General features: G+C 41.0%; 1 protein-coding gene across 6 annotated transcripts in view; it reads right to left on the reverse strand.

The window, feature by feature from the left end:
* Window positions 1-27,008, reverse strand: part of PARP8 (poly(ADP-ribose) polymerase family member 8) — a 119,180-nt gene that overhangs the window by 71,776 nt on the left and 20,396 nt on the right. Inside the window, exon 1 of one of the 6 annotated variants that reach the window (XM_059874054.1) lies at window positions 19,626-19,648. The exons of the other annotated variants lie outside the window; for them this stretch is intronic. Within the exon in view, the coding sequence (XP_059730037.1) occupies window positions 19,626-19,633 (8 nt within the window). The 5' untranslated portion in view covers window positions 19,634-19,648. Of the gene's footprint in view, window positions 1-19,625; window positions 19,649-27,008 lie in introns of those variants that run through there. 6 annotated transcript variants of the gene reach the window in all.

Genomic DNA, 27,008 nt, shown 5'->3' on the forward strand with positions numbered 1-27,008 from the left:
CTGGCCCCCTACCACACTTCTGTTATTTTCTAGAAGCAAGTACTTCCTTGCTTTGCTAAAAATTTCAGTATGTATTCCAAAGGGTGCAAATCTTTTTGAGCACTTTTTATTTTTCCCCTTAATATTTGAATCTTGCTACACAACTGGACTGCCAACCATTTCACATCCATACAATTTTCTAGATTCTTTATTGAAACAATCTTCATGGATTTCTAAACACTTTTTGAAGTACCCTTTAAAATGTTTCGAATGTACATGTCTGCATCTCAGCAAAATTTTTTACAGATATTTGGGCCACTTTAGAACTCCTGAAACACCCCAGTTCAATGAGTTTCTGTATTCCTTGTGATCCAACAACTGATGACCCAGCATTAGTCACAGCTATTTTTTGCTGCTAGATATAGACAGATGCCCATAAAGAACTGAAATTTGTGCACAAGCCCCTTTCATCATGCATTGTAACTTCCCATGATGCACCAGCAATTATACAGAAAGGAATAACAAGTGATTCTGAGTAATCTTTTCCTCTGGATGATGGAGAATGTGCGTGTGTGGTGACATATGAAAAGTCCCAGGCACATCTATTGATGTCAGATCAGAACTACTCCAAAGAGAGATGAGCAGTGTCAGTGAGTCAAAAATGGCACTGCTTTCGTTTCTTGACATTACCTTGGGGTACAGAGGCACTGAGTTAAAATTATTATAGTTTGCATTTGTCACTAAGAATAATTGAGCTACTGGTCTTCTCATGAAACTGAATTGCACCTGAATCAAACGGGGAATGTTACTCATAAAGCCCTGCTGGATTTAGCATGTTATTCAAATAAAGGGGACACAGAAAACTGCAGCTCAAACATTTCCCTTTAGCAAAGCTTCCAATGAAAAAGGCACAAGAACTTCTAGTAACTACATCAAAGTCTACAGCATTGATCATTACTTTAGCAAACATGAGGGCACTTCCGAAAGTAAAATTAGCAAATCAGGAACACTTAGGAGAGGGGAAAAATGTATGTGCTGTGTGACATTCTAGAAAGAGTTACATTCAAGTATGTTGCCCTGTTTTTTCAAGTTTTTCTAAGCCTTCTGATGTTTACATTCTTGCAACAAACTCTCTCAAGTACTTTATGTAAATAACTTATTGTTTTGCATTCTTTTATGGAGGAGGAGAAATTTGATGGACTGTTAGTTTGTCTGGTGTCATCGGAGAGGTGGCACTGTCATCCTCCAATCCACTGTCAATTTTAGAAATCTATAAATGCTATAAATCAGAAATTAAATGTTCTCTCTTTTACCTTGGAGAGTCCCGTGTCTGCGTTGTTTTATTTCGTGTCCTATGGCGACACAAGTATGCCTACATGTGCAAAACCAGGTTCCCCACAATCAGTCTGTACCAGAATCTGACCCTTTCACTGAGAACTACTAAGGCCTCCTGTTTGTCAAGTTGCCCTGTTTGACCAGGTGCAGCTCCCTCCTCCCAACATGGATGCATTTTATACTTCTGGTCTGTATCCTTTCCCTCTGCTGATCCTGTGGGTTTGAATTCTCCCCGTGTACTCCCCATGAACTCTTCATCCAATTTCAGTCTTCTCCAGGAAACAGAGCACTTAAAAAAACCTGAGGACAGTAAATTCTTGGCCCAGCTCAGCAGCAGACAAAGCATCACATAGTATCATGTGCCTGTGACCACCTTGTTTACATCATGGGGTCCATTTTCTTCCACCATGTGCTTTCTAGAGGTTGATTTTGTTTTAGCTTGGGTTTTTGGGGGGTTTTGGGTTTTTAATTTTTTTTTGCTGCTGTTCATGGTTTTGTGGGTGGTTTTTTTTTTTGGGAGTGGCTTTAGAGAAGATATTTTTTTCTCTTTTCAGCTTCCACCTTTTAATTTTAGAGCACTGCTGTTAGAAGACACTGTGATATGCCCTTTTGGAAGCCAGTTAAGCCACTGGCTCCATTTGGAAGCCATTTTAAAGCCATGATGGTTTAATCCACATGATTAAACCCACTAGAAGCCTGTTTTGAGGGTCCTATGGTTCTAATTCAAGTAATCAGATTTTCAGTTCAGATCATTTGAAGACTAACACCTTGTCCAGCCCCTGTACAAAGCCTTTGTGTTGTTATTTTTCAAAACTAAAATAAAAGGACACAAAAGAAACAACCACAAACCCAAAGCACAAGGTAAACTACAAACTGAACAGTTGTAGTTATCCAAGAAGAGAGAAGCTTGACTTAAGAAATTTTACCTGATAATTTTATAATTTCAGCATCTTAGCAGCAATGAAAACCAAAAATTAAGCCCATATAAATCCCTGGAGATATTCACTGTTTAACTTCACTATATCCCTGACAAGCAGAAGGGCTCCTTTCCTTTGCATGCAGTTCTCAGAAAAGGAGGAAAGTCTTAGGCATTGTTCTTTGAACACTCTACACATTCATTAATTAGTTGACATTTTGCTCGTTTACCTAATGAGGTGTGCGATAGGCACTGCTGTGCAGGGAAAAAGTAACAAATTTAAATACTCTCCCTTATCCATTCTTTGATACATCAGACAGAACTCAAACTTTTCCCCTTCCCCCTAAAGTGAGCCCTGAATACTTCTTGGTACAGCTGAAATACTGTATTTATGAACTAAAGTTATTCTTCATTTTCATTTCAGGTTCCACTGTCATTAGTACAAATTTAATATATAACTTCCAAATATATTACTTGAATGTCAAACCGTTGCTTTTAAAACAATTCTAAACCAAAAGTGCACACATTCAACGGGATAAAATCCCACAGAGCAACATTTTTTAATACATGTTACCTGTGGAATTGTCCATATAATTTCATTTATGCCAATATAATCCATTCACATAAATCAGGACCACTGGCATTCCTACAGCCAGTTATTAATCTATTGTTTACAGGTACACAGAGTCCCATCTTCAAATCATTAAGGTGAAAGCCAGCACCTCTGAAAGTGACTAGGCTGTGGTACAGCACTGACCCATATCCTGCACGCATTTAAATCGAAGGCAACAGCTGCTCTTCCTGCACACAGAAGTGAGGACTGCTTGCAAACCTGAAGGGCTGGCTCATCCTCCTGTCCCACTACACCAACGTGGTCAAAACCTTTCTGTTTTCTGTGGTTAGAGACACAAAAGGACTTGCTACATGGCTGGGGCACTGCCAATGGAGTTTGTCTCCTCTGCCCAAAAGACCCAAGAATTACAGAGATGGAAGGTGCAACATGAAAAGCAGAGTAGGTCATTCCTCACACTTGGAGCCTCACTGGGACATCTATCTCTGCCACGACACCATGGTCATGGAAGAGCATGCACTCACAAACAGCAAATAAAATGAAAATTCAGTATGAGATGACAAGAAAACTTTTTTTATATTCCTTTTTTTTCAGGTATGAGAGTTTCAGTCTGAGGGCAGAGATACACTTCTAACACAATATTCAGTCCTGGTGTCCTTCAAATTAGAAGGTGTCAGTAAAATTGAGGGGAATACAATCATCAAGAAACAACCACAAATCTGGAAGAATGGACAGTGACCAAAAATATTTATGTGGGTCCAGACAGCCAGGTATACCGAGTCTGGCAAATCAATGAGCAAGCATGGTAGGAAATGTGATGACTGCTGCAGCACCTTCTGCAGAGTGCCAGCATGAAGATGGGTGTAATTTTTACAGAACGGCCCAGGGAAAAATGGCAAGCCATATTCATGTGAAATCAGAGGAGAAGGTATAACTTGACAGAGTATCAGAAATGGAGAACCCCATTAAACTTTGAGTTGGTCTTCCAGGGAATGGGCAGAGGGCTAATCACATAATCATTTAAAGCCAGGATGGAGAAGGAGTTTAAGTAAAATTAATGGAAAAATTTTCCAACGGTAAGGTGACTAACAACTGTGTTTCCTTTGCTAATTTCCACGAGTTAAATGTTAATGAGCACAACGTTACCTCCCTTTCTCACTAGTAGCTCAGAGAGCAAAGTTGTAAGTTGAATACGACATTGACAACTCTCAATGTGACTCAGGGAAAAAATTCAAAGCATAACCCAGTACTATATTTCAATAGGGTGCAGAATAACAGCAGCAGGGAATTTCAGTTCAAGAGCTTTTTATACATTTGAAGTGGCAGCATTGGCGAGGATCTGAAACAGTTCTTCCACCTTCTCACAAATTTTAGCTAATCCTGAATCTCACACAATCTGTTTCTTCTTCCTGACAGAAAGCAATAGGAAGCATACTGAACTTTTTTTTTTAAAATGTTGCTATACTTAGTGTCAGCTCATCTAATAAAGAACAATTTTATATATATGGGCTGCTCTTGAGCCAAAGAATGCTTCAAGATGCATGACTGTTCATAGAATATTAATTTTATACTATATCCAAACACACCGTATTTGAATATTGCCTGGCAGTCATTCTTACAGAAAATGCTAAACAAACTATAGAACAAAAAACAACAGGTAACACTGGTGCCCTACCCCAACACGTAGTTAAGATTTTAAATGCAATTTTAATTTGTAAAGATAAAATTAAAAAAACCTCTCTACCAGTCTTAATTACATCCCTGTCTTCTCAAAAAACTAATTACATGCCAGATGAAGCACTGGTTTAGGAAGCCCCTGTATTCCTGCAAAGGCAGAGATAGTTCTAATTCCAGCTGCGTCTTGTTATATGCCTCCCAGCAAGAAAAGATGCACACTTTCTCAAAAAGGGATCCGTAACTACAAAGCCTTATAGTCATTGATTTACCTTTCATGTGTGCTGAACCACTACATCTCCAAGAGAAATCAGCAGGAACCATCAGCAGTTTTGAAAAAAAGGGCTTAGAGTCCAGATTTTAAAAATAATTGGTCAACAATAATTGTGCACAAAAGGCAGTTAGAAAACTAAACTTCATATTCCCTTGAAAATACCATCAGTACATATCCACCGTTTTAGACAATGCAATGTACTCACTAAGGTACAAAAATTTCCATTCTGCTGCAGATTTCAGTAGAAACTTAGGTATCTCAAAAGGGATATGGCTATCTAAGCACCTTTTATGAGGCCAGCATTTAAATACCTTTGAGAAAATGACAAAACAGGACTCATGCTAAGGTGCTCAAAATTGGTACATGCTTTTTAAAACACACAATAAAATCCTGGTCCCATGAAACTTCATGGGCAAAACTCCCAGGAAAAAAAGTGAAGGTTTATCCTTCTGTCTGCTTCTTCATGAGTAAATTTGCAATTTAAAATTGTCAAACATTATGTACTCCCTTAATCTCTTCCTTACTCTTTGCTCTGACTGCACTACACTATTTAGCACATTCACAAACCAAAATTATCACAGAAAAATGGAAAGCATCCAGAAGATGAGAAACAACCTGTAAAGTGCAAGTTTTGTAATCAGGCATTCTATTATTAGGCATTTCTAGTAAGTTTAGAGAATGAAAGCCAACACAGCCAGAAAATGCCACTCTTCTGCAAATGTGAAATTAAGACCAGTAAACTTTTCACTAACAGAGCTCTTAATCTGAAGATCTCCTCAGAGCCTTTAATAAAGACAGAGCTATGATGACTTAATGTAAAGAAAAATTAGATGGCTTGAAGAGAACAAAACCAATTAAACAACAGAATGAAAGAAGAAAGGATCAGACACCGAAGATGGATGTCTCACTGACACCACATACACTCGCAGTGACTTGAAGGGCTGCTCAGCTAGCTGTGGCCCAGACTCGACAGAAAGCATCAGCAGAAACAGCAATGCAGCTGCCAGTGCTTGTCATCCTGTTTTTACTGAGGCCATTGTACAGAGGAACCTAAATACAGAGATTAAAAAAACCCGACTCAGACATCTACATCTTAAAATCTGGGTCAGTTTTACCAAGATACAGAGTGTCATCTCAGGCACTTCAGGACACACAGAACATACAAACACCCAACTGCAAATATTACAAGTAGGAAGAGACAAAATAACCTAAGTATCAGCACACAAGAAGGCTGTTTGGCAAATATGAAGCCTGGGGTCCTGTGGAAAGAGAATTCACATAAAAAAACCTCCAGGTAATACTGGCACAAGTATTGTAAATATAGTGTCAAGTATACTGGCACCTGTGTGTGGGTACACCACGTTTTCATCTCAAATGAATTCCCCTGGAAAACTTACAAGCAGCCATGCATGGGCCAAACTGCTCACCTGCTTACAGGGCTGCTTATTACAGAGGCACTGGTGATGTGAGTCATGAAAGCAGCTGATCAATAAACTCCCCCGTCTCTCCCACAGCCCCCTCGGGTGCTAGAAGGTTTCTGAGGAGGCTCCTCCTTCCACAACAGAAAGCCAGGAACTCAGCGGCAGACTGATTACAGTTCACTCCATTTTGAAAGGTCACTCACTTTCCATCATCTGATAGTGTCATCAAGCCCAAAAGAAGTGGCGCAACCATTTGGAATTATTGCCTGTGGTGAAATGGAACAGTACAGCAGTACCACTTATTTGCACCAGCAAAATTAAAAGGAAAAATAGCCGCCTTCTTTCACAACAGGACATGAGTAACAAATGGCCTGAAAAATTTAGCAAGACTTTACTATTAAACAAAATACTTACAGTGATATATTAAACCACAGGAACTATTACAGTAAGAGGTCCTTGACGTATTAACTAAAACACATTTGAAAACCCTTATCCTATTTTTAAATTATGCTAGACTGTGTGTGACCTGGCCTCGTGAAGATACAGCCACCTCCTGGGGCAGTGCAGTGCTCTCAGCCCCTACTGAGAAGGCTGTGGCAGCAAAAGGTTATTTAGCACCTTGCAGGGCAAGATCCTCAGCGCTCAAAGGAAAAGTCAAACAAAATTTAGCCTGAATTACTCAATCAGATCAAAAAGCTTTATTTAACAACATTCAAGAAGAATGGAGTTAGTAGTAAATGCAAATACATTTCAAGCTTTACAAAAAAACCCCAAAACCACAAACTACAACCACCACCACACAAACCCCTCACTATTTCACCCCGAGTTACTCAGATTCAAAATTCTGAGTCAAAGGGAACAGAAATAAACCTTTCCTCCCCTCCTCCCAACTTCTGTGGCTGGTGGCCCACCACAGGACACACCCCTTGCTCTTGTTCTCAGCTGCATTCTCTCTGGGCCTCTGCCCTTGTGGAAACACTGCCAAAGGTGTCGGGACAACACCTTGATGGGCAAGCCACGGCTGTCCTGTGGGACGCTGGGGCTGCCCTCTCTGGGCAGAGCGTAGGCTACACACAGGTGTGGCACACGGGAGCGTGGTCTGGTTCTAACCTTCACAGTGCTGTGCCGTTGGCTGGGCTTGATACTGGAGGTGTTTTCCTTGATGGTTCTGTTTTGTAAGTGGGAAACGAATACTCTGCAATGACACCGAATTGTGTAAGCTCCACAGACAGTCTGTGATAGATAACAAAAGATCTCTTCCATCACAGGTACAAGACAGAAACCAACCTTCCTCACAGCACATTCTTCAATGACACCAAAACTATTGTTATCCACAGAGTACCAGCCTTTCACATTGATAGTCTCCTGCCAAATACAGATACTTTCAATCCCAAAAGGTGATTTACTACCCATTTCCCAACAGGTAGGCTGACTGACATTTTGCAACAGTTTTTGAAGTCATCGGACACACAACCAGAATGTTACATGTAGCACTTGCCTACTTTAGCTAGGTATATCCAACCATGAGTACATTATGCAATGAAAACTCACGCAGTGCAGACAACACATTGCAATGTGCTTTGCTCCCCACACATTGCAAAACCCTGCCACTTCCATTTTTCAGAAGAGTGAAAAGGCTCACATCAAAGCGACTGCATTTTCAATAACATAAAGACTTTGAGCTTTAACCTTTGGAATACTCCCTGTACATTTTTATCAAACTTCCACTAAACATCAGGTCATGGCAACTGATCATGCAACTGCCACTACTTCTCAGAGAAAGGGGATTTTACTGTCCTCACACTTGCTAAACTGCAAAGAGAGCCAGAGGTGTAGTAACCAGTTTTATTTTTTAAAAAGTTGAAATCTTGCTAACATTATGTCTGTAAATAGCAAAAGAGACAATGGGAACAAGAAGTAATTCCACTGGGAGAAGAGGTATAGCTATACCTCTTGCAACTGGGACAATGCAACCATACAAGTCTTTACTGAATATGAGCACACTTCCACAGTCACCATCCCAGCATGGCCACATGCCCTGCAGCAGCAGCAAAGGCAATGCAGAGCTCACAGATGTAGCAATGCTATAGAAAACTGGTATGGAAAACTGAAAGAAAAAGATCATACAGAGTGACTATGAGACTTTAATCGAAAGAACAACAAATCCTTTGCTTTATAGAATTTCTTCCATTTCTTTTGAAAACATTCTTTGCAACACAGATCACACTGAAATGTGAGAAAGAAAATTGCTCTTGTTTGATATACTTCACTAATGAATCCAGGCTTTAATGAGAAATCACGGTAATTCAAATTCAATCTCTCAAACAATTTGTTGTTCCTCCCCTTCTGTGAATTCACCATGTCATTCTAACCTAATGAACATCAGCATAATCTTTCTAATATCAAAACCACTTGCCTCTGAAAATTATAATTAGAAAGAAATGAAATTACTGGGAAATAACTGCATTTCATTTGTTTGATTTGTTTTAAAAATAAAAAGCAGACCCTGCAAGACACTACATCCACTACTGAGTAAATACAAAATGAAGCCAATTTAATTTGATGTACTATTTTTACTATATTAGATCAGAAGAGAAACAAAAACGCAGCATACTGTAAATGTGCCTAATAAAGTAGACAAACATAGGCAACAGCTACTCTCACAATGAATTTCCACTGAGCTGTATTTGTTCTCATCAAAGTATTTGTGCAAGCAGAAACTACAGTCTAAACCTAAATCTGAATGTGAAAAAAAGGGTACAGCTGATTCAGGCAACTGGAGGTCTAGGCATTTAAAGTATTTAACAGGACTCCATTCTTCTCTTCAGGGTCTGCAATCCCTTCAGTGACCTCAGTGGATCTTATGCCAGAAAAACAGAATCCTACAGCAAAAGTTGTTCTGTCTCTCTATTTGCACCTCTTCTTTCAAATCCACAGAGACAAATGAACATCCTTTCCTAAAGAAAGAACTGAGAACACCACGCCAGCCCCTCTTCTGTAACAGGGGGGCAAGGAGAGGGTATGCTTTAACCCAAAGAACATATGAGACTGAAAAGACATAGAGAGGAATATGAACTGGGAATGCCTAGTAATTACATTTCTAAATAGAGCTCTTCCTAACCCCAATGGGAGCCCTGAGATCTATTTCCATAGGGAAAAACTGCTTCTATGTGGTTACAAAGCTTCACAGAGGATCAGGCAATGGGATGTCTCAGCAAGTGAAAATCCAGGACAAGAAATGCAAGCGAGCTGTGTGCTCTATGATCTATTAAGAGATCTAGCCAAAAAAAAAAAAAAAAAAAGAAAAAGAAAAAAAAAAAAAAAAGAGGAAAAAAATTGTAATTTTCCTGAATCAGTTTGCACTCAATCACAATTTAAATACACTGACACAAGCATTCAAGGAGTTCAGTTCTGCCTAGGAAAAAATGAAAGTTATTAATAAAAGTTATTAATAGACAGATAAAAACATATGGAAACAGCCTAATGAGTCAGTACAACTCAGCAGCTGAGGGAAATCTCCATAGCTTTCACACACCATGGACACCTATGACAAGATCTAGAGCTGAAGCCACTGGTGGCAACATGCAGCTCCCTGGGGCTGGGGGAGCCCTGAAGAGATGTATTGGAAAGGGGAACTCTCAGCACTGCACTCGGGCTGCTGGCAGGTTGGGTGACCACGTCCATTCACAGTGACACCAGTCAGTGAAGGCTGGCCAACAGCCTGCTCTGGCCAGGGGAGTCCCAGCCGAGCCAGGGACTAACAGGCTCCACGGCTGGGGGCTGACACCCAACACGAGGGGTCAGTGGGAGATGTTTCCTGCAGTGTGGATGCTGTGGGACAGGGAGAGAGAAACGGCAAGCGTTTCTCACTGCGGCTTGGGAGATGTTTTAGGGAGCTGGAAAGATGTGATAACCATTGACTATAAACAATTTGCAGGTGCTGTTTTTCTACTGTATTTTTCTGTTTCTCTCAAGGACAGTGCATGAGGAAGATGCTTTTGTTAGTTAGCCAATAGAACAGAATCTATCGTACCACTCAATGAAAACCGCGTGGTTCTTTTGAATAAAGCCTTCTTTGCCTTTGCTACAATTCCTGCCCTGACCCCAGCACACGAGTGACACTGCAGCATCTTCCAAACTGCAAGGTTGCTGCCAGGGCAGGGGACACTTTACCAGGCTCCTGGGAAATGCACTTGGGAACTCCTGAAGTCTTGCAAAAGTAAGGACCTATGGAAGGCAACAAAACAGAGCAACAGGGTAATACCAATGAGCATGGGGGAAACAGAGGGACAATGGAATAAAAGGGGCTGGCCCTGTGTCAGCAGAACTGCTGTCTTCTTGCCCTGCACTGGGTAAGCACGAGCAGCACGCCCCTCATGAGCAGCAAGCTGGCCTAGCTGGTGAGCAGGACGGGGGGGCAGTCATACAGAGATGTAGACGTGCATCACACCTAGAGGGAATACATGCCCAACCTCACTACCAGCTGGACTTAGTGACATCAACCTGTGTCAGCCTCACCTTTGGCAGGCTACCACAACTGACGACTACTGGCAGACACAGTCTTTGCACTGGATTTACACAAATAAGTGTCAACTCCTCGTGTGATACTCAAAAGAGAACTATATAGCCACCAAAGCATGGTTGAGGATATCCTAACTATAATCCTCACAGCTCACAAACTTCCAAAAATCAGTTATCATGGTGAGATAGCCCCACCTAACCTGGATGCCAGGGGCCCACCAACGCCTCTCTATCGCTCCCCTCCACAAGAGAAGAGGAGAGAGAAAATGTAATGAAAGGTTCATGAGATATGTACAGGAAGAGAGATCACTCACCAAATACCATCATGGGCTAAACAGACTCGCATTGGGGAAATTAAGTGAATTCCATTACTAATCAAAATCAGACCAGGATAATTAAAATAAAATTAAGAACACCTTCCCTCCACCTCTCCCTTCTCCCAGGAAAAAGGGTCTACTTCCTCCCCCACAGTGGTGCAGGGGGAAATGGGAATTACAATCAGTTTATCACACATTGCTCCTGCTACTGCACAAGGATAGGAGTCCTTCCCCTGGTCCAGCATGGGTCCCTTCCATGGGAGATAACTGTCCATGAACTTCTTTAATATGAGCAACAGTTCTCTTCCATGGGGTGCAGTCCTTCAAGGACAGGCTGCTCCAGTGTGGGTCCCCCACAGGTCACAAGTCCTACCAGGAAACCTGCTCCAGCATGGGCTCTTCTCTCCATGGGTGTGCCTAGACCCTGCTCCTGCAGAGCTTTCCCAGGGGGTTAGCGCCTCCTCCTCTCCCAGGCATCCACTTGCTTCACTGCAGGTCTTTTTCACAGGCTGCAGGTAGATCTCTGAATACTTGGATTCCTTCATGGGCTGCAGAGGCACAGCAGCCTCACCACTGTCTGTACCACGGGCTGCAGGGGACTCTCAGCCCTGCCACGTGGAGCACCTCCTGCCCCTCCTTCTCCGCTGACCTTGGCCTGCAGAGCTGTTCCTCTCACATCTTCTTACGCCTCTCTCTTCTCTGGCTGCAATTACATCTGTGCAATAACTTTTTTTTCCCTTCTTAAATATCACAGAGGTGTTAACAACTTTTCTGATAGGCCCATTATAGACCAGCAGCACATTCATCTTGGGCTGCTGCCAGCTTCTCACAGAAGTCACCCCTACTAGTCTGCCTGCTACCAAAACCTGGCTGTGCAAACCCCAGACAGAACAACACAGAAAGCTCACCAGATGTGTGCAAACTTGGTATCTGAGAATAAATACTAGCAAAATTACATGGTAGTAAAAGGGAAAAACATTAATTCAACAGTAATACCGGCTTGCCAGAAAAACATGTTTTGGGTGATAAATACTAGTCTGGGTGTGAGAAATACTAGTTTGTGGTTGTAGGTTTGTAGCTTTACATTCCTCTGAGCCACCAGCACCTTTGAAGAGCTTAGAGGAATAAAAGTGTGGTCTAGTGAGAAACAATGAAGATGAGGTCTGCACTTTGCAGATCGATTCGATTAACTCCTTTACATGGCTTTGAGCCTCAAGTTTCCTCTTCCCCTTCTGCGAAATGCTTTGACAGATAAAATCCCTATATTTGTTACACGTTATACTGAAGCCTTACAATCCAAAATAAGATACAAATTAAAAGTAGATTAAGTGCTCAAATTCTCAGAAAGCAAACAGCAGCATGCCCAGACATCCCAGCTGATATTCTCAAACCAAGAGCCCACCTCATGACTAAGTTGATGCTAACTTTTCACTTGTGACAGGAGACTTTTCTAAAAAACTTCTTGAAAGCTCTGATATGTCAGTCTACACCTCCAAAAGTAGCAGATGTCCCTGCCCATATCTGACAGAGCTGAGGCAGAGCTGGCCAGCAGGCCCTGTGCTGGCAGAGCCATCATGCCAAAGGGCTGGGGCAGTGCTTGCGGAGGGCCCTGGGACCGCCAGCCTCTGCTGAGGATCGACCCCAGTTTTGTCAAAGCAGACTCATACCCCAGCAGCTAGGCACAGTCCTCAGGTCAGCCATGTCACACAGCTGCCACAGTGGAGCCTCACCTGAGCTGACTGAGAATCCTGGGGAGTCTGTGTTGGTTTCTTCTTGTTGTGACTTCGCAGTGGTTCCGAAAGAAATAAAATCTGTGCAAGCAGGATCAGACCTCTTACCTAGTAAATCAATTGACACAGTTTGTCTGAAGATCAACATTTCTCTAATGTCTGTTGCAAAGTAAAAATACCTTTTCTTGATGACTCATTTTCCACACTGAGAAACGTCCGTGGGTGGGAGAAAAGAAATGAAGCAATTCTATTTTTCTCCTCCTGTCACTATTGTAGCAGCTCTCAACTCGAGCATGAAATATAATTGAAGCACTTGCAAGATGTTTCCAGCAAGGGAACTACACTGTTTTGTTAGCTCTTTGTCATCATTTTTATCCAGAATCGTATTATATTAAAACCATTTCAGCACTGTTGTGCTCACCCTCAGAGTATGACCTTCCAAGCAAAGAGGTAGAAGTGGGGCTTTCAACTGAATAACCCACACAAATGTATGGTATGTTATTTGCAAAAAAACTCTTTGCTGCTAAGTGTTGTGAGTCCAGTCACGCCTTAGTTAAGTTAGGATCTGAGTCCCTGTGAATTTAATGAGAATATATTTATCCCACAGGATTAGACTAAACAACAGCCTCTCAGAGTAAAGAGTGACTCAGAAAACCTCTCTAACGTTGCTGGACTCTCAAACTATACAGAGCTCAGCAAGGGCTTTCTCCTGCCCTAGTTCCCCCACGACACTGTGCTTCGCTTCGAGTGGAGATGAAAGATTATCCCTTTTGTTCTAGATGGGGAAAGGCGTGGGATACTGTCACCTCATATCAGGACAAGTAGGTGATCCCTCTTAGGGAAGGAACAATTTTCACACACTGAGAGCCAGGGAGAAAACAGCCCACAGCTTCTGAACCAGTGTGCCCAAAACAGAAACAGCAGGAAGTGTGGGAAGATTCATCATAAAAGGAGATTTCCTTGCCTCCTCCTCCTTCCCTTGAGCAAGCTGACTCATGGTTTCTCAGCAGCACAGGCTCAGAGTCTTTTCCAGCAATGGCAAAGCATTTTGCAGTGACTGTAATGAAATTCTAGTGAGTTGTAAGGGGTGACAGAAAACCAGAAGTTTTTTGAAAGGCTGGGGTGCAGAAGAAGCTTTGTCTCAAGGCAGATCAGAAAACTCATCAGATGGTAAGAGGGACTGGGCACTGCTTGCTCTCCAGTACCCCTGTTATTAAACACCTCCAGTATGCAGCATCCCTGCAGCAGAACCTGGAGAGCCACGCTGTATCCTGCACTCTGAGCATCCCTTCTGCCATCACCCCAGGGTGCCTCCCTGCTGCCACAGACAGGAGAGGACGAGGCTAGACAAGGGGCAGGCCAGGACACTTTGTTCTTTCCCACTGTGGAAGGAGCAAGCTTTGAATAGAAATATTTCTGGGCGTGGCAACAGGCAAAGTTACTGTCTCCATAGAGCAAGCTATCCAAATTCACATTACCCCAAGGGGTCCTACGCTTTTTAAGTAAACATAAATCAAGATCTGCCTTATTCTTAGCTTAAGAGGGAAGCCATATATGCTTATTTTCAATGAAATACGAATATGCATTAATTTAACTGGAGCACCTCTTGTTACTTTGAGACAATTTTCTCTAGTGCTTTGCTGTGTTGCAAAGTCACTACTTTATAAGGCTGTCTGTGACAATGCAGGAATTCCTTCCCATGTTCTCTCTTGACTTACTAGATAAACTTGTTTATTTATTCAAGTTTAAACATTACACAGCACCAAGTCCATTCTCTGTTAGAACCACTGAAAACACAGGCATCCAGCTAAACCTGTTCAATAACAAATATTTGATATGGTTCATAGATCTCTGTCTGAGATAGTACAGTCTTTCAGCCTGTGATTTTACACTTATAAGGGGGAAAGATCAAAGTCCCACCATACAAAGACAGAGGACAGGTGCTTTCAGGCAGAGACAAAAAAGTTCAGAAGCAACCACAGGTACACCCAAAAGAGCAATGCTTTCAGAGAGCCCTTGTGTGAGCAGCCCTAAAAATGCAGACAGAATAATCAGTCTCCTGTGCGCATAAACTCCTCAGCCCAGTGACTGCTGATCTGAGCGCAGATCTGAAGATGCCTTTTCCTACTCTTTATCTCTCATGTCACTACCACATACACATCCACAGATTACTTCCCACACTTCCCAATATGAGAATAAACTAAGGACTCCTTACTGCTTGCAGTCCTAAAGTGGGTAACACCAAACAGACTAATGTGATGAAGGAACTAAACAAAACTAAACAAACAAGCAAACAACAGCAAGAAAGAAACAACAGAGGCACATGAGAGGTTCCAAACTGCAAAATGGTGCATCAGAAGTACTAAGGCTGCCACAGACGGGAGAGGAAGAGGCCAGACAAGGGGCAGGCCAGGACACTTTGTTCTTTGCCACCATGGAAGGAGCAAGCATCGAACAGAAATACTTCTGGGCATGGCAACAGGCAAAGTTACTCTCTCCACAGAGCAGGCTATCCAACTTCACATTACCCCAAGAGGTCCCACGCTTTGTAAGTAAACATAAATCAGAAGTACTAAGGCTTTCTAAGTTCACTGCATTTCCAACACATCCATGATGTTCTTGAAACTCCTGACACAGTCGAAGCACTGACAGCTATCAGTGCTGCTCCATAGATGGAGGCTTGTAACTCCTGGTGAACCTTTTATTTCTGAAATCTTGACAAATGCAGGTGCTAAGCCAAGAAAATCTAGTATGAATTACTATTCTATATTGACCTTACAGAAGAAACTACCCTTCATGTATCTCCCAGGATTAGGAATAAAGCCACAATAAATGAAACACATGCACCATGTAAATCTGTAGCTATAAACACAGACCATATCTGTTTGAGTTTGTAGTACAGAAACAATAATTAAACACTTATCCTCTGCTAAACAAGAGAGAAGAGACAACTGCTTTCTGAAGATTGGTAGAACTTGATGTCACTGGACCACTGTCCAACTCTGTCTTCATTTGGGATCCAGATTTTGTATTAGTCATGAGTAGTCATAACTCATCTGAAATACTTGCAGGCATAACAAATGTCTCCTTAGTTGAGAACTTCCAAAACTATTTATCACTGAAGAATACTATTTGTCTGCACAGGGTTTAAAGATTTATCATTCTTTCAAGGTATTGTATTATACTTTATTTCTTTTAAGAGCAGGTCAGAACAGAACCTTCCTGATGAATATGAAAGATCCCCACGTCTGCGTCTCAGAGGGTTTTTTAATCAATTCGTGCTCTAAGCCCCAACACAAACAAGAATGGAGAATAGCTTATTTCTCATGCCCTCCATTTCACACTGATCAGGATGACAATCCTGCACTTTCAGTGATAACCTGTTATCTCATTTGCAGAGAGATAAACTTTTCACCCTTGACACCCCATTTAGATATGATGAGGTCAGAAGTCTGGCAGAAACATCTTTGCTGACGTGTATTTCACAATGATTAACAGGAGGAAAAGGTGGCAGAGGGGGAAAGTCATTGGAAAGAAAACCAGAAGAAGCCAATGGCAAACACGGCACACAGTCCTGTCAGGGTATTGGAGATTATTTTTAGGAATAAAGAAAAAAGTCCTTGTCCCTCTCCCCTGGTTCAAGCAGGATGTTTAGATGAAGTGCAACACTTGGTTTGATGAGAAGAATTCCAGTTGAGCTCTGCCTGGGCAACTTGGGGCTGCTGTCACCCACAGCCAGCAGCAAATAGAAGAATACTTGTTTGTTATTTCCCCATCCAATTTAATTCTCAGGACTGAGTAGCCCAAAAAAATACTACTCATATTCCATGCCAATTTGGTTCTCTGTCTTTTAAAAAATCCCCATAAAGTGGCAATAAATTCAGGACTAACTGATTTTAACTCAAAAATGTGTAAGTTACTATATATTCAGCATAAAAGTAAAATCTGGTGGCATTAATTTGACAGTTTCTAAAGACTGAATTTCAAATACAAAATAACATTAGGAAACTATTGCTGGCATGTAAATAGAAGTCTGCAGGTTTTGTAGAAAACAAAGATTTCCAATGCATTTTTTTAATAGTTCACATTTATAATTTTAAAGTACACATTTATTTATTAAATTACTAAAACTACTTTTGCTAAGGATTCGTGCACTTAAAATTGCATTGCTTTAATATTACTTAGTCTTTTTTTCCCCTCTTTGTTATGTTATGTAATCACTTAATAACATACAGACAAACTTCACTTCATTCTACTATAATGACACTGTCAAATTCTCCTTTCCCTCACTCCTCTATGAAATCTTTCTTCCTGATTTGCATATAAGATTCTCTCCTTTCCAATTTTCTTCTGCATTTTATTTTCTCACCTTCTTCTTACATCCATTTCTTTTCTCATGATCTGCACAGAACTGTAAAAGGGCTGTAATTTACCATGCAAAATGGAATGGATTTTAAAACTCCCCATCATTTATTTAATCGCAGAAAATCGTATCTCCAGAAGAACAAAAAATTCCATGAGAAACATGCCCTCCACGCAGATGAGTTTTTAATCAAAATGGTAAATATCTTACGGCTGAAATGTATTTATACAGCCTTAGTAAATCCTAGAAACTGGAGCTGAGAAACCTCATGTCCTTTGTGGCCTGAACAGAGTAAGCATCCCATATCTAACACAGTGTCAGTCTCTCTCGCACACCATCCATCACCCCAGGCAAACAACCAACCAACCAACCCCACATTTCATTTCAAAGAGATAATAAAAGGAACTCTAGAGGGACAAAAGGCACAGAAGCCTCGCAGGAGACAAAGTGCAAAATGTCTTGGGCTGAAATAAGAAATTTAAACTTTTCTGCCTTCAGCTGCCAGGTAGACCAAGCGCAAAGGGTGCAGCAGTAAAAGTCCAGGGGTCACCAGAACAGTGACATTTGTTTGCTTTGTCATTTCCTTGCCAACAACACAGTAAGGAAGAAAAGATATAATATTGGGCCAGTATCTGAACTGAAACATTTACAAACTTTTATAATTACACAATTTATAATTAAAAATCACTTTAAGTGAGTTTTATTATAAAGAGTCTAAATTAAACACTTCAGCAATAACTAACTCAGGCAAAAATGGGAAATAGGGCTCCCTGTGTCTTTCCAAGACTATCTATCCAAGCAAAGCTACAATCTCATTCAATCAAGGTCTCTTACTACATGAACACACAAATACACAGCAAAACTGGACTAAAATTTGTGGATTTAGATGTGAGTTAATGAAGGTAAACAGGAAGGGAATGGCCGTATCAGGACTCGGCAAGTACACAAGGCGTATAATGATGCGCCTTTTCTGACTTTAATGTAGGTTCACCTACATACACTGGACAGACAACTGATCTAGATCTTTCAATTATTTTCCATCCTGCTAGGATACATGACCTAGAGGTGACAGACATAAAATTCAGCAGTCCTATTCTCTGCTCTGGTAGGAGGCACTAAGATGATCTTTTCAAACTCCTGCAGATAATCCATGATAAAGCCTCACTACAGCAGCTGATACCATTGGAGACCAAACAGTGAAAAGAAGTGTAACGGCTTTGCATGACTATTTCTGTACAATAAAAACTGGCAGGCAAGTAGGATCAGTCCTGCACAAGTTTTCAGTCAATGTCAATGACTGAAAAACAAAACAAGGTATTTGGTAAAGCAGGACTGACCCGAGTTGAGAGGGAGGCCTAGTACTGCTCCATCCCCTCAGTTCAGTCAGTCCCTCTAAGAGCGACATCAGCACCACTAAAACAGGGGACTTCTTTGCTTCTTCATGGGAGAACAAAAACAAAATTTGGCTGAAAACTGCACTTGACAATTAAAAACCTCCCTGGGCTACACTTCCAAATACTCGAGAGTCTTCACACACAAGCACTAACAGGGATGAGATGCATGAGCCTCATTAGAGAACACACAGACTTCTACATGAAATTAATATTCTCCCTCTTTTCCTAACTTGTATGAGGACACTGAATTAACAATTCCCATTTAAGTACCAGTGTTTATTGTTGTTGTTGTTATTATTAATAATAACAACAATAATAATAAAACTAGTGCAAGCAGAGGAAACTCACCACAACCTAAGGATACAGAAGGTGTATCTCCTAAGACTTTGAACACAGGCTATATTGGTCAAGTAAGGAAATTAAGCACACAACTCAAATCCCACTATCTCCATAATAACTGAATTCTATTAGAGCAAAGCTATTAAGGCTATTTAATATGATCATCCCAGAGTTCCAAACAACTTTAACATTTTGCCTACTTACAGATACATTAAAATGGATCCTAGCTAAATAATTGGTTTTGTTGCTTTGAGTCTGTTCATTAGCAGAACCCCTACCTTCTCCATGCATTATTAAAAGTCTTTTCTAAATGAATCTTTCTACACATGGAAATATTTTATTGACAAAACTCAAACAGAAGCATAGACTATGTCAACAATGCTAAATTATCTTCATAGCAATGCAGAACTGAAAGAAAAACTACAGCAGTGCACCATATGATAGAGCATGACAGTCTAAATGGTCCCACTTCAATAACAGTCCAGAAATAATGGATTTCAAAGGCAAGAGCACCTATTGATTTAATACAGGTATCTGAAAGACACAAAGGAGATTTGTAATCCTTGTGTTCTTCAAAATGCACAGAGATGGGGAACAGGTTATTTTTCCATGAGTAAAACAGAACAGTTGAGAAGAGAATGCATGGAGAAAAACAGCTTATTCTGAACATTCACTGTTCACATAATCAAACATCACAGCCTCAAACATGAGAGAGAAAATACAGGAAAGAATAAAATACTATACTAAGAGAGTTATATTAAATAATACACCTAGCAATCAATTCCACTCACTGGAGCATCTGCTGCAAGCAAGGAGCTGAAGTTAGAATACATCTCTGTTATACAGAAATCCTAATCTGAAGACGTGCAGTGAGAAATGGAGGCACGCCCTTGCAGAAAGACACACACATGTGAAAAGAGTCTTGGCTGAGGGCCCAGTCTGCAGCTGGTACATTGCAGTCTTTAATATGCAAAGTAGAAGCTGGTAACCTGTAAATATAAATTCAAGTATAGGTCTATCAGGCATAATGTATCAGAGACAAGTACAAAATAGACATCAATGAAAAAAAAAAAAAAAAAATGCCAGTGCAGCTTTTTGCTTTTTTTTTTCTTTTTTTTTTTTTTTTTTTTTTTTTGCACTTCTACAGCCATTTTGGAGCTCTGTCTACACTCCATGTTTTGAGACTTTCCACTGATGTCTGAAAACTAACTACATAGATTATCAAATGTTCTACATACTTACACTTGTTTTAATTTTATCCTAACATTTCCATTTTTATATAAAATGACAGCCATGCCCTTAATCACCATGACAGATTTTTCATCCAATTTTTATTACAGAACCCTGTGCAAGGCATACTTTCTTTAAATACTGAGAAACTTCTCTCCACAGGCTCTTGCTTCCACCTCTACCATATGTGGATCTACAATAAATTAAACTGTATTATAAATTAGCTCTTACAATGGAACAACCAGGTCCAACAAACAATAATGTTACACAATGTTAGGGAACACCAAGTTCCTGCATTTACACTATTTGCTTACACTAAGAATGGATGGTTCAGCAGAAAATGCAAACACTAAGATGCCACAGCATTAATGGCTGCCACTTTTTTAAAATGCTGAGTTCTTTCAAACTGAGCAGAATAAATTAAATGCAGCCTTGATAAAGAAGCTATGTCTTTCAGTTACAATTTCTTTTAATCATATACACTGGTCAAAGGTGCAATTAACAAACATTTACTACCTATTTAACAGGCCCTAGCACAATAACTCAAAGCAAAAAACACACTAATCCAAAGTGCAAAGACAAAGATCAGAGTTTATTTTTCAGCCTGAAATAAGATGTCAAGTACTGGGTTATTCACAGACATTTCCAAGCTGAACAACACCGTAGAGGGATCTAACCAGGGAGGCCAAGCAAAAACAAAGCAGTGATGAGTGTAGCTTGTGTCTGACAAAATTGCGAAAGTAAGAGCAGCTATTTGATGTAAAGGAATATGTTTTTGCAAGAATAAGAGAGATGCTAGTTCACTACCTACAGTGTGGTCAGAAATTGGAAAAGCATCTATTAAAAGGAAGGTGTCTAAAACTATCTCCCATTGTCACCAGTCTCTCTCTGGAGATTTATACATTTACCAAGTGGATTATCACAAAAGAGTTGCTCAGAAATAGGTTGGATTCAGTGTTACAGAATCTTTTCAATCTTACATTCAAAGCTCCAGCCAGATCTCTCACCAGTATACATTATCCTCAGGAAGTCCAACACATTTTCAGCAGTATTATAAGTAGGCAAATCCAAAGCACATCAATAAAACATGCCTTCTCCTTTCCCAGTTCTCTCTTCACATCCCTGCCTAGTTATCACAATTACCTTCCTTACAAACACAAACAAATAGCTGGAAATCATAATGCCAGCACTGCTGCCCTACAGTGATTAATATGAAGAGTATGAAAATTTTCTGATAGCTAATTCTCACCCCAACAGCTATAACCAGAGCCTAGAGGGAGAACTGCTCCTGAATCCTTAAGTGGTCTGCGTGCAGCAAGGACGTGCCTGGTCCTGCCGCTGCAGCATGACAGGGAGGGATTGTCTGAACGTGCTCTCTGCACAAAGACACGAGCCTGAGGGAGCAGATGTTACAGCAGGCATCACATCTCGGGCATCGAGGAGCCACAAGGTGTATGCCTAATGAAATCCAAACCAGACCCCAAACAGGGGAGCAAGGCAAGATGCTCACGGATTTCTCCATCAGAATGTGCACGGCATACAGCTATGTCTGCAATGACAAATATATAAATATAACAGATGAGGCAAAGCGAGCTAAAACCAAGGGAGAATGAAATGTTCTGACTGACAAGGGGAGATAAGCAAGCAAGGGCAGTGAGTTACAGTGCTACTAAAACATCTCACAGATTATTAAATATTAGACCCAAGAGAGCAGTTTTGTACTGTGGTTAATTTGACCTAAACACTGGGCTGCCACCAACAAGAGAGTCTCCTTCCTCTCCCCTCATCACTCTCACTGTTCCCAAGACCCAGCAACCTATTTAATCTCTCCCTTGTACTGCATATAAAAACTGCGCAGCCATAATCAGTTCTCTGGCAAATCGAGGCACTGGTGGAAGTGAAGGAGAATTAATATAACTGTATGCCCTCTTTACCAGGAGGTAATGAAAAAGCTGCCTTTGGGCAGCAGTCTGGGTTGCTGGATTGCACACACAATGAGAAATCACACTCTGGGACCGCACAGCCTCTGCACCCACATTTCCCTAAATACTTCATTCATTTCAAACTTGCATTTGCATTATCTGCCTTAAATTTTCCAATCTGGGGAGCTGTACACATGAGAGACCATATTGGTTATGAAGATGTTTTCCCCATCTGGTATCAAAACTGCAACAAAAAGCTTTCAGGTGTATCAAGGAATGTCAGAACCCCTGAGAGACTAACTTGCATGGCCACAAGCATGAACTGTGAAATTTTCTCCTTATAAGTCATCAAAAACCTAAGCCCTGAAATGTCAGGTCCTAAGGTATATAACCACAGAGATTTAAAGTACCAGCTACATATGTAGTTTGTAGATATTCCCAAAGAAAAAAAGAAATGCAAATGTTGCTCAAGGAAAGACCAAAAAAAAAAAAAAAGTTTGCTAGACAAATAAATGGACTACCTTACAATTCTCACAGTAGCCACAGTCGGCGAGTACAGAGTTCATCTGGAGAAGCTGAGATCAACTGGTGCTGAAATTGCACCTGCTCTTGCTGCCTGAACCTCAGATATCAAAACAATGACAAGTTATAACGGTATTAAAAAAATAAATTAATTAATCTCAGAATACTACTATGAAGTGAAATCAAATTATTCCCATGCAATACTGGTGAAATTGAGGTACTAACTGATGCTTAAAACATGCCTGGCCACCAGGCATATAGTCTAGTCTTGCTTTGGTGAGAACAGATATTTTCTGCAACAAACTGAATTCACCAGACTGATCATTTGGTCTGTGACCACACAAAGGTTAAGGATATGACAGCGGAGAGGCACAAAAAAAGGAGAAATAATATTTTACCAGCACAGTTGAATATCATGTACTACAAAACAGGAACTCTGCTGCTTAGAACATACTAATCTTTCAGCCAAATCTCAGGTGTGAAGTCACCATGTAAACAACTACACATCTTCTGTGCTCATCACATTAATTCTGGCAACACAGGTCCTACCCATACATGCCTTTGAAACTGATAGTTTCCTTCCTCAAAACTGCCACACAGAGCTATCATCTTCCCCAACAAGTGTTTCAGCCTTCCTTTCAGCCCACGGACCCAGGACCTCTGTGATTCTGAGTGGGGTTTGCTGTGTGGGTGACAGTTATTGCAGCTAGAGGAAATGAGCACGGCACAGTATTAGGAGTACCCCCCCCTCCACCAAATTTACAGTCTCCATGTAGGCACATAAAATCCAAACAAGGACAAGACAGCAGAGGCAACATGCAAGAGAGATAGCAGGAGGAAAAGGGAGTATCTGCACTGGGCATCTTGAGCCTGTATTTTTTTACAGATTAAAAAATGTACAAAAACTGAAAGCATGGCAAAAATGGTAAAAAAAGGACAGGGCACAAGTGAAAACTGAAAATGCTGTCTGCAGTGCTGTGGGTGAATCTGTGTGGATAAAATATAAGAATTCTCTTCTGCCTTTATGAACTGCTTTGATTTTCATGTCTAACAGCGGCTTCTCACTCTCAAAATACACTGAACTGTGCTCCTTCCACCAAAAGAAGAAAAATAACAACTACTAATTTGTCAGGGAGAAAAAAATAGCCAACACAGTAATTAAGAGCTCATAAGGAACAAGCATGGTTACTTCAACACACAATGGCTTTTCTGATTTCTCTGGAAAAGGTGTTAAGTCTGGAAATAAATAATTTGCAAATAGCATAAAGAGTCCAGGCTCCAAAGCTGTATTCTGCAATCTCTGGGGGACTGAGGGGAAGGCCACATGGACAGAAGTGCTAAACCAAAGACAGGCTGCAGTAGGATTTTCCAGCAAGCCAGCAAGCTCCAAGTTTCAAGATCAGCCTAGAATCTGGGAAGGTGGTTTATACATCAGCAAAGAGCCTGATCCTCATTCGAGGCCACAGGATGTTCACAGCAGCAAAGAAAACAAGACAGTGAACCCCTGTGTATAATATGGGTTAAATTAAGCAAAACTTAGACAAGAAACCCATGTTGAACCCATCTTCTACTTGCTTTCTTCACCTCTCACACAACAGCTACTTATTAGAGTATAAAAATTCCCTGGTAATGAAGGTCTGGAAACAAACGTTAATCAGGAGTCCAGAGTCTGAGTCATGAGCAGGTGTCCCATGACCTGTAGGCTAGCTGGTTCCAAACACAGAAGGGTCACAACAGAGTAGCCATTCCCAGGAACACAGGAAATTAAAAAAATAAAAAAAAAAAAAAAAGGAGTGGCAGCCTCTAAACACCCAAGGAAAGGCAAAAGCTACTATTATATGACCCAACACCATCTCCTACTGTCTGTACAGTACCAAAGAGAGGTAACAGCAGCCCTGCAGCTTTCCTTGTTTTGTCCTGGAATCCAACTCACTGTCCTGGTTTGCCATTTTCTCACTGCCACCCCCACTACCTTGCTTTTGGAAGAGGACTCACACCAGTCAAGAGCTGAAGCTAGTACCACATCTGACCTCTTTCTAAAAGGCCTCTACTGAATTAAAGCACATGGCCAAGAAGCTGCCTGCCTGAAAGATCCTGATCTATCTAGGGAGACTTGTCAGACACTGCTGGGTCAAAGGTGAGACAACAGTGCATTTCAAAACCACCATGGATGACCAGGTAGACTTCTTTATGAAAGACAAGGACAAAATAACAACTTGGGAACATTTCACTTCTATAAGGAAGATCAGCTGAATCCACCTTCTGAGCATTTCTAGGATATACAATATTCTGTTCCTGTCAAAGTATTTCTAACACTATTTTAAATTTCTACAAAAAACAACATTTACAACACAAAATGCCTTCTGTGCAGAAAACGTGGCAGTAGAAACAGTTTTCATGAAAGGAGAAGTATTCAGTATTGAGAACTATTTTGCGAAGAAGAGCCTTAGCTTCTGCAGGAAGAGTAGCCTAATATGTGCAATATTTTATAAACCCAAAGACTTGGTAACATATATCTATCTACAGATAGACAGAGGCCACATTCCCAGCAGAATTTGAGCACTTACGGTTAAATGGGAGAAAGGTTAGGAGCTTAACATTTGGTACAGAAAATATTCATCTGGGATTCCTAGGTAAGCAAAGAGCACTCTAAGAGCATGACCATTCCACCCTCCCTACCCTTCAGATACAGCATTCTGCAGAGCTGGAACAGAGCTGCTGCTCTGCCTGCAAATGTGACTAACTACAGACCTCACTGATCACGCAGCTTCAGCAGCAGATTTTTAACAATTTGGAAGGGATGCTGTTAAGAAAAGCACTGGCAGCAGCCACTCACCTAGACCTTATTCCTCTTGCAGAAAACTCCGAAGAGAGGAAACTCTTCAAAGGATAGGAGCTGCAGGGTTGATATACCCAATGCTACCTTCAGAGACAGATGCTGTCTCTAACCCACAGCCTGTCGATGCTCTAAAGATGCATATCAGACACTCTTCTTTTCTTTAGGAAACATAAAGAGATAATGGGACCATATATTTTAATTCTGAAGTGTCTCAGCACCGATGGATAAAATACATGACATAAAAATGTCAATCATCTTTCTTTCAGGTGTACTATGTATCCCTGGGTTGCCATTGCTACCCGAAGTCTGGAAGAAAGAAAGAAGATCTGAATTAAATAAGATTCTCCCTCAGACATATTCTTCCCTATGTCTATTGAACAGAAGTGATCTAACATTTAATTTAAAGTGAATCAGTAAAGGAAAATAGCTCTTGGTCACGCGAACAAATCCTCTGAAGAATAAAATGAACAATGATGTGCTAACCTGACTTGACTTCCCTGAACCCAGAGAAGTGCACTTGGTGTCTCATTTCACCAGAGTTTAATTTCATGCAGACTTAGCGGCTAGACTTGTAAGAAACATGAGGGATAGAAATTAAAGCAATCTTAGGAACAGATACAAGTATTTGTTTAATATGCTTCAACTGCACTTTAAAACATTTTAAGGATTTTATGCAAAAATATATACATGGCAGTGGTTCCAAATAAGGATCACTGATCTGCAATCTAAGATGTGGGAAAGAAAGCACAGAAGGTGAAAGAAGTTTATTCTTTTTGCTTCATTATAATTCCTTCAAACTTTATTGATTTCAAAGGAAATAGTCCCCAATTCACATGTTGTTAGTGAGGGCAGAAAGGGAGTTGCTGAGCTGTGAATAATTACCAACTTATTTCCTTCTTCCTGGAGGAAGAAAAACTCCCAGAAATGCCAGTGTCAGTGCAGACTGACACAAATCCCATTAGCTTACGTGTTACCTATTCCTTGAACTGTACGTGTGAAAAAGTATGGCATTGTACAGATTTTGTCTGGGCTCAAGTTAATTTTCTTCACAATAGCTCGTACAATGCTGTGTTTTGGGTATGTGACCAGAAGAGACCAGTCCAACTCTTTCACATAGGGTGGAAGGAGACTGCAACAAGGAGATGGCAAAATATCAACAGGGAATTCATGCTCCTTGGAAAGATGTTGAGGAACCGTTTGCCCAAGAAAGATGTGGACCTGTTGGAGTGGGTCCAGAGAAGGCCACAAAACTTATCTCAGGGCTAGGAGCACTTCTCAGCCTCATGAGTATGGGCTGAGGGATTGGAGACATCAGCCTGGAGAAGAGAAGGCTCTGGAGAGACCCCACTGTAGCCTTCCAGTACCGGAAGGGGGCCCATGAAAAAGACAGAAAGTGATTTTTTACACGGTGAGACAGGGACAGAACAAGGGAGAACGCCTTCACACTGAAAGATAGTAGGTTTAGATTAGGCACTGGGAAGAAATTCTTCACTATGAGAATGGTGAGGCACTGGCACAGGTTGCATAGAGAGGTGAGGCACTGCACAGGATGCATCGTGGTGTATCACCCACCAGATGCCCCATCCCTGGTAGTGTTCAACACCAGGTTGGGTGTGGCTCTGAGCAACCTGGTGTAAAGGGAAGTGTCCCTGCCCACCTTG

Source organism: Haemorhous mexicanus, chromosome Z (genome assembly GCF_027477595.1).
Source record: "Haemorhous mexicanus isolate bHaeMex1 chromosome Z, bHaeMex1.pri, whole genome shotgun sequence".
NCBI lineage: Eukaryota > Metazoa > Chordata > Aves > Passeriformes > Fringillidae > Haemorhous > Haemorhous mexicanus.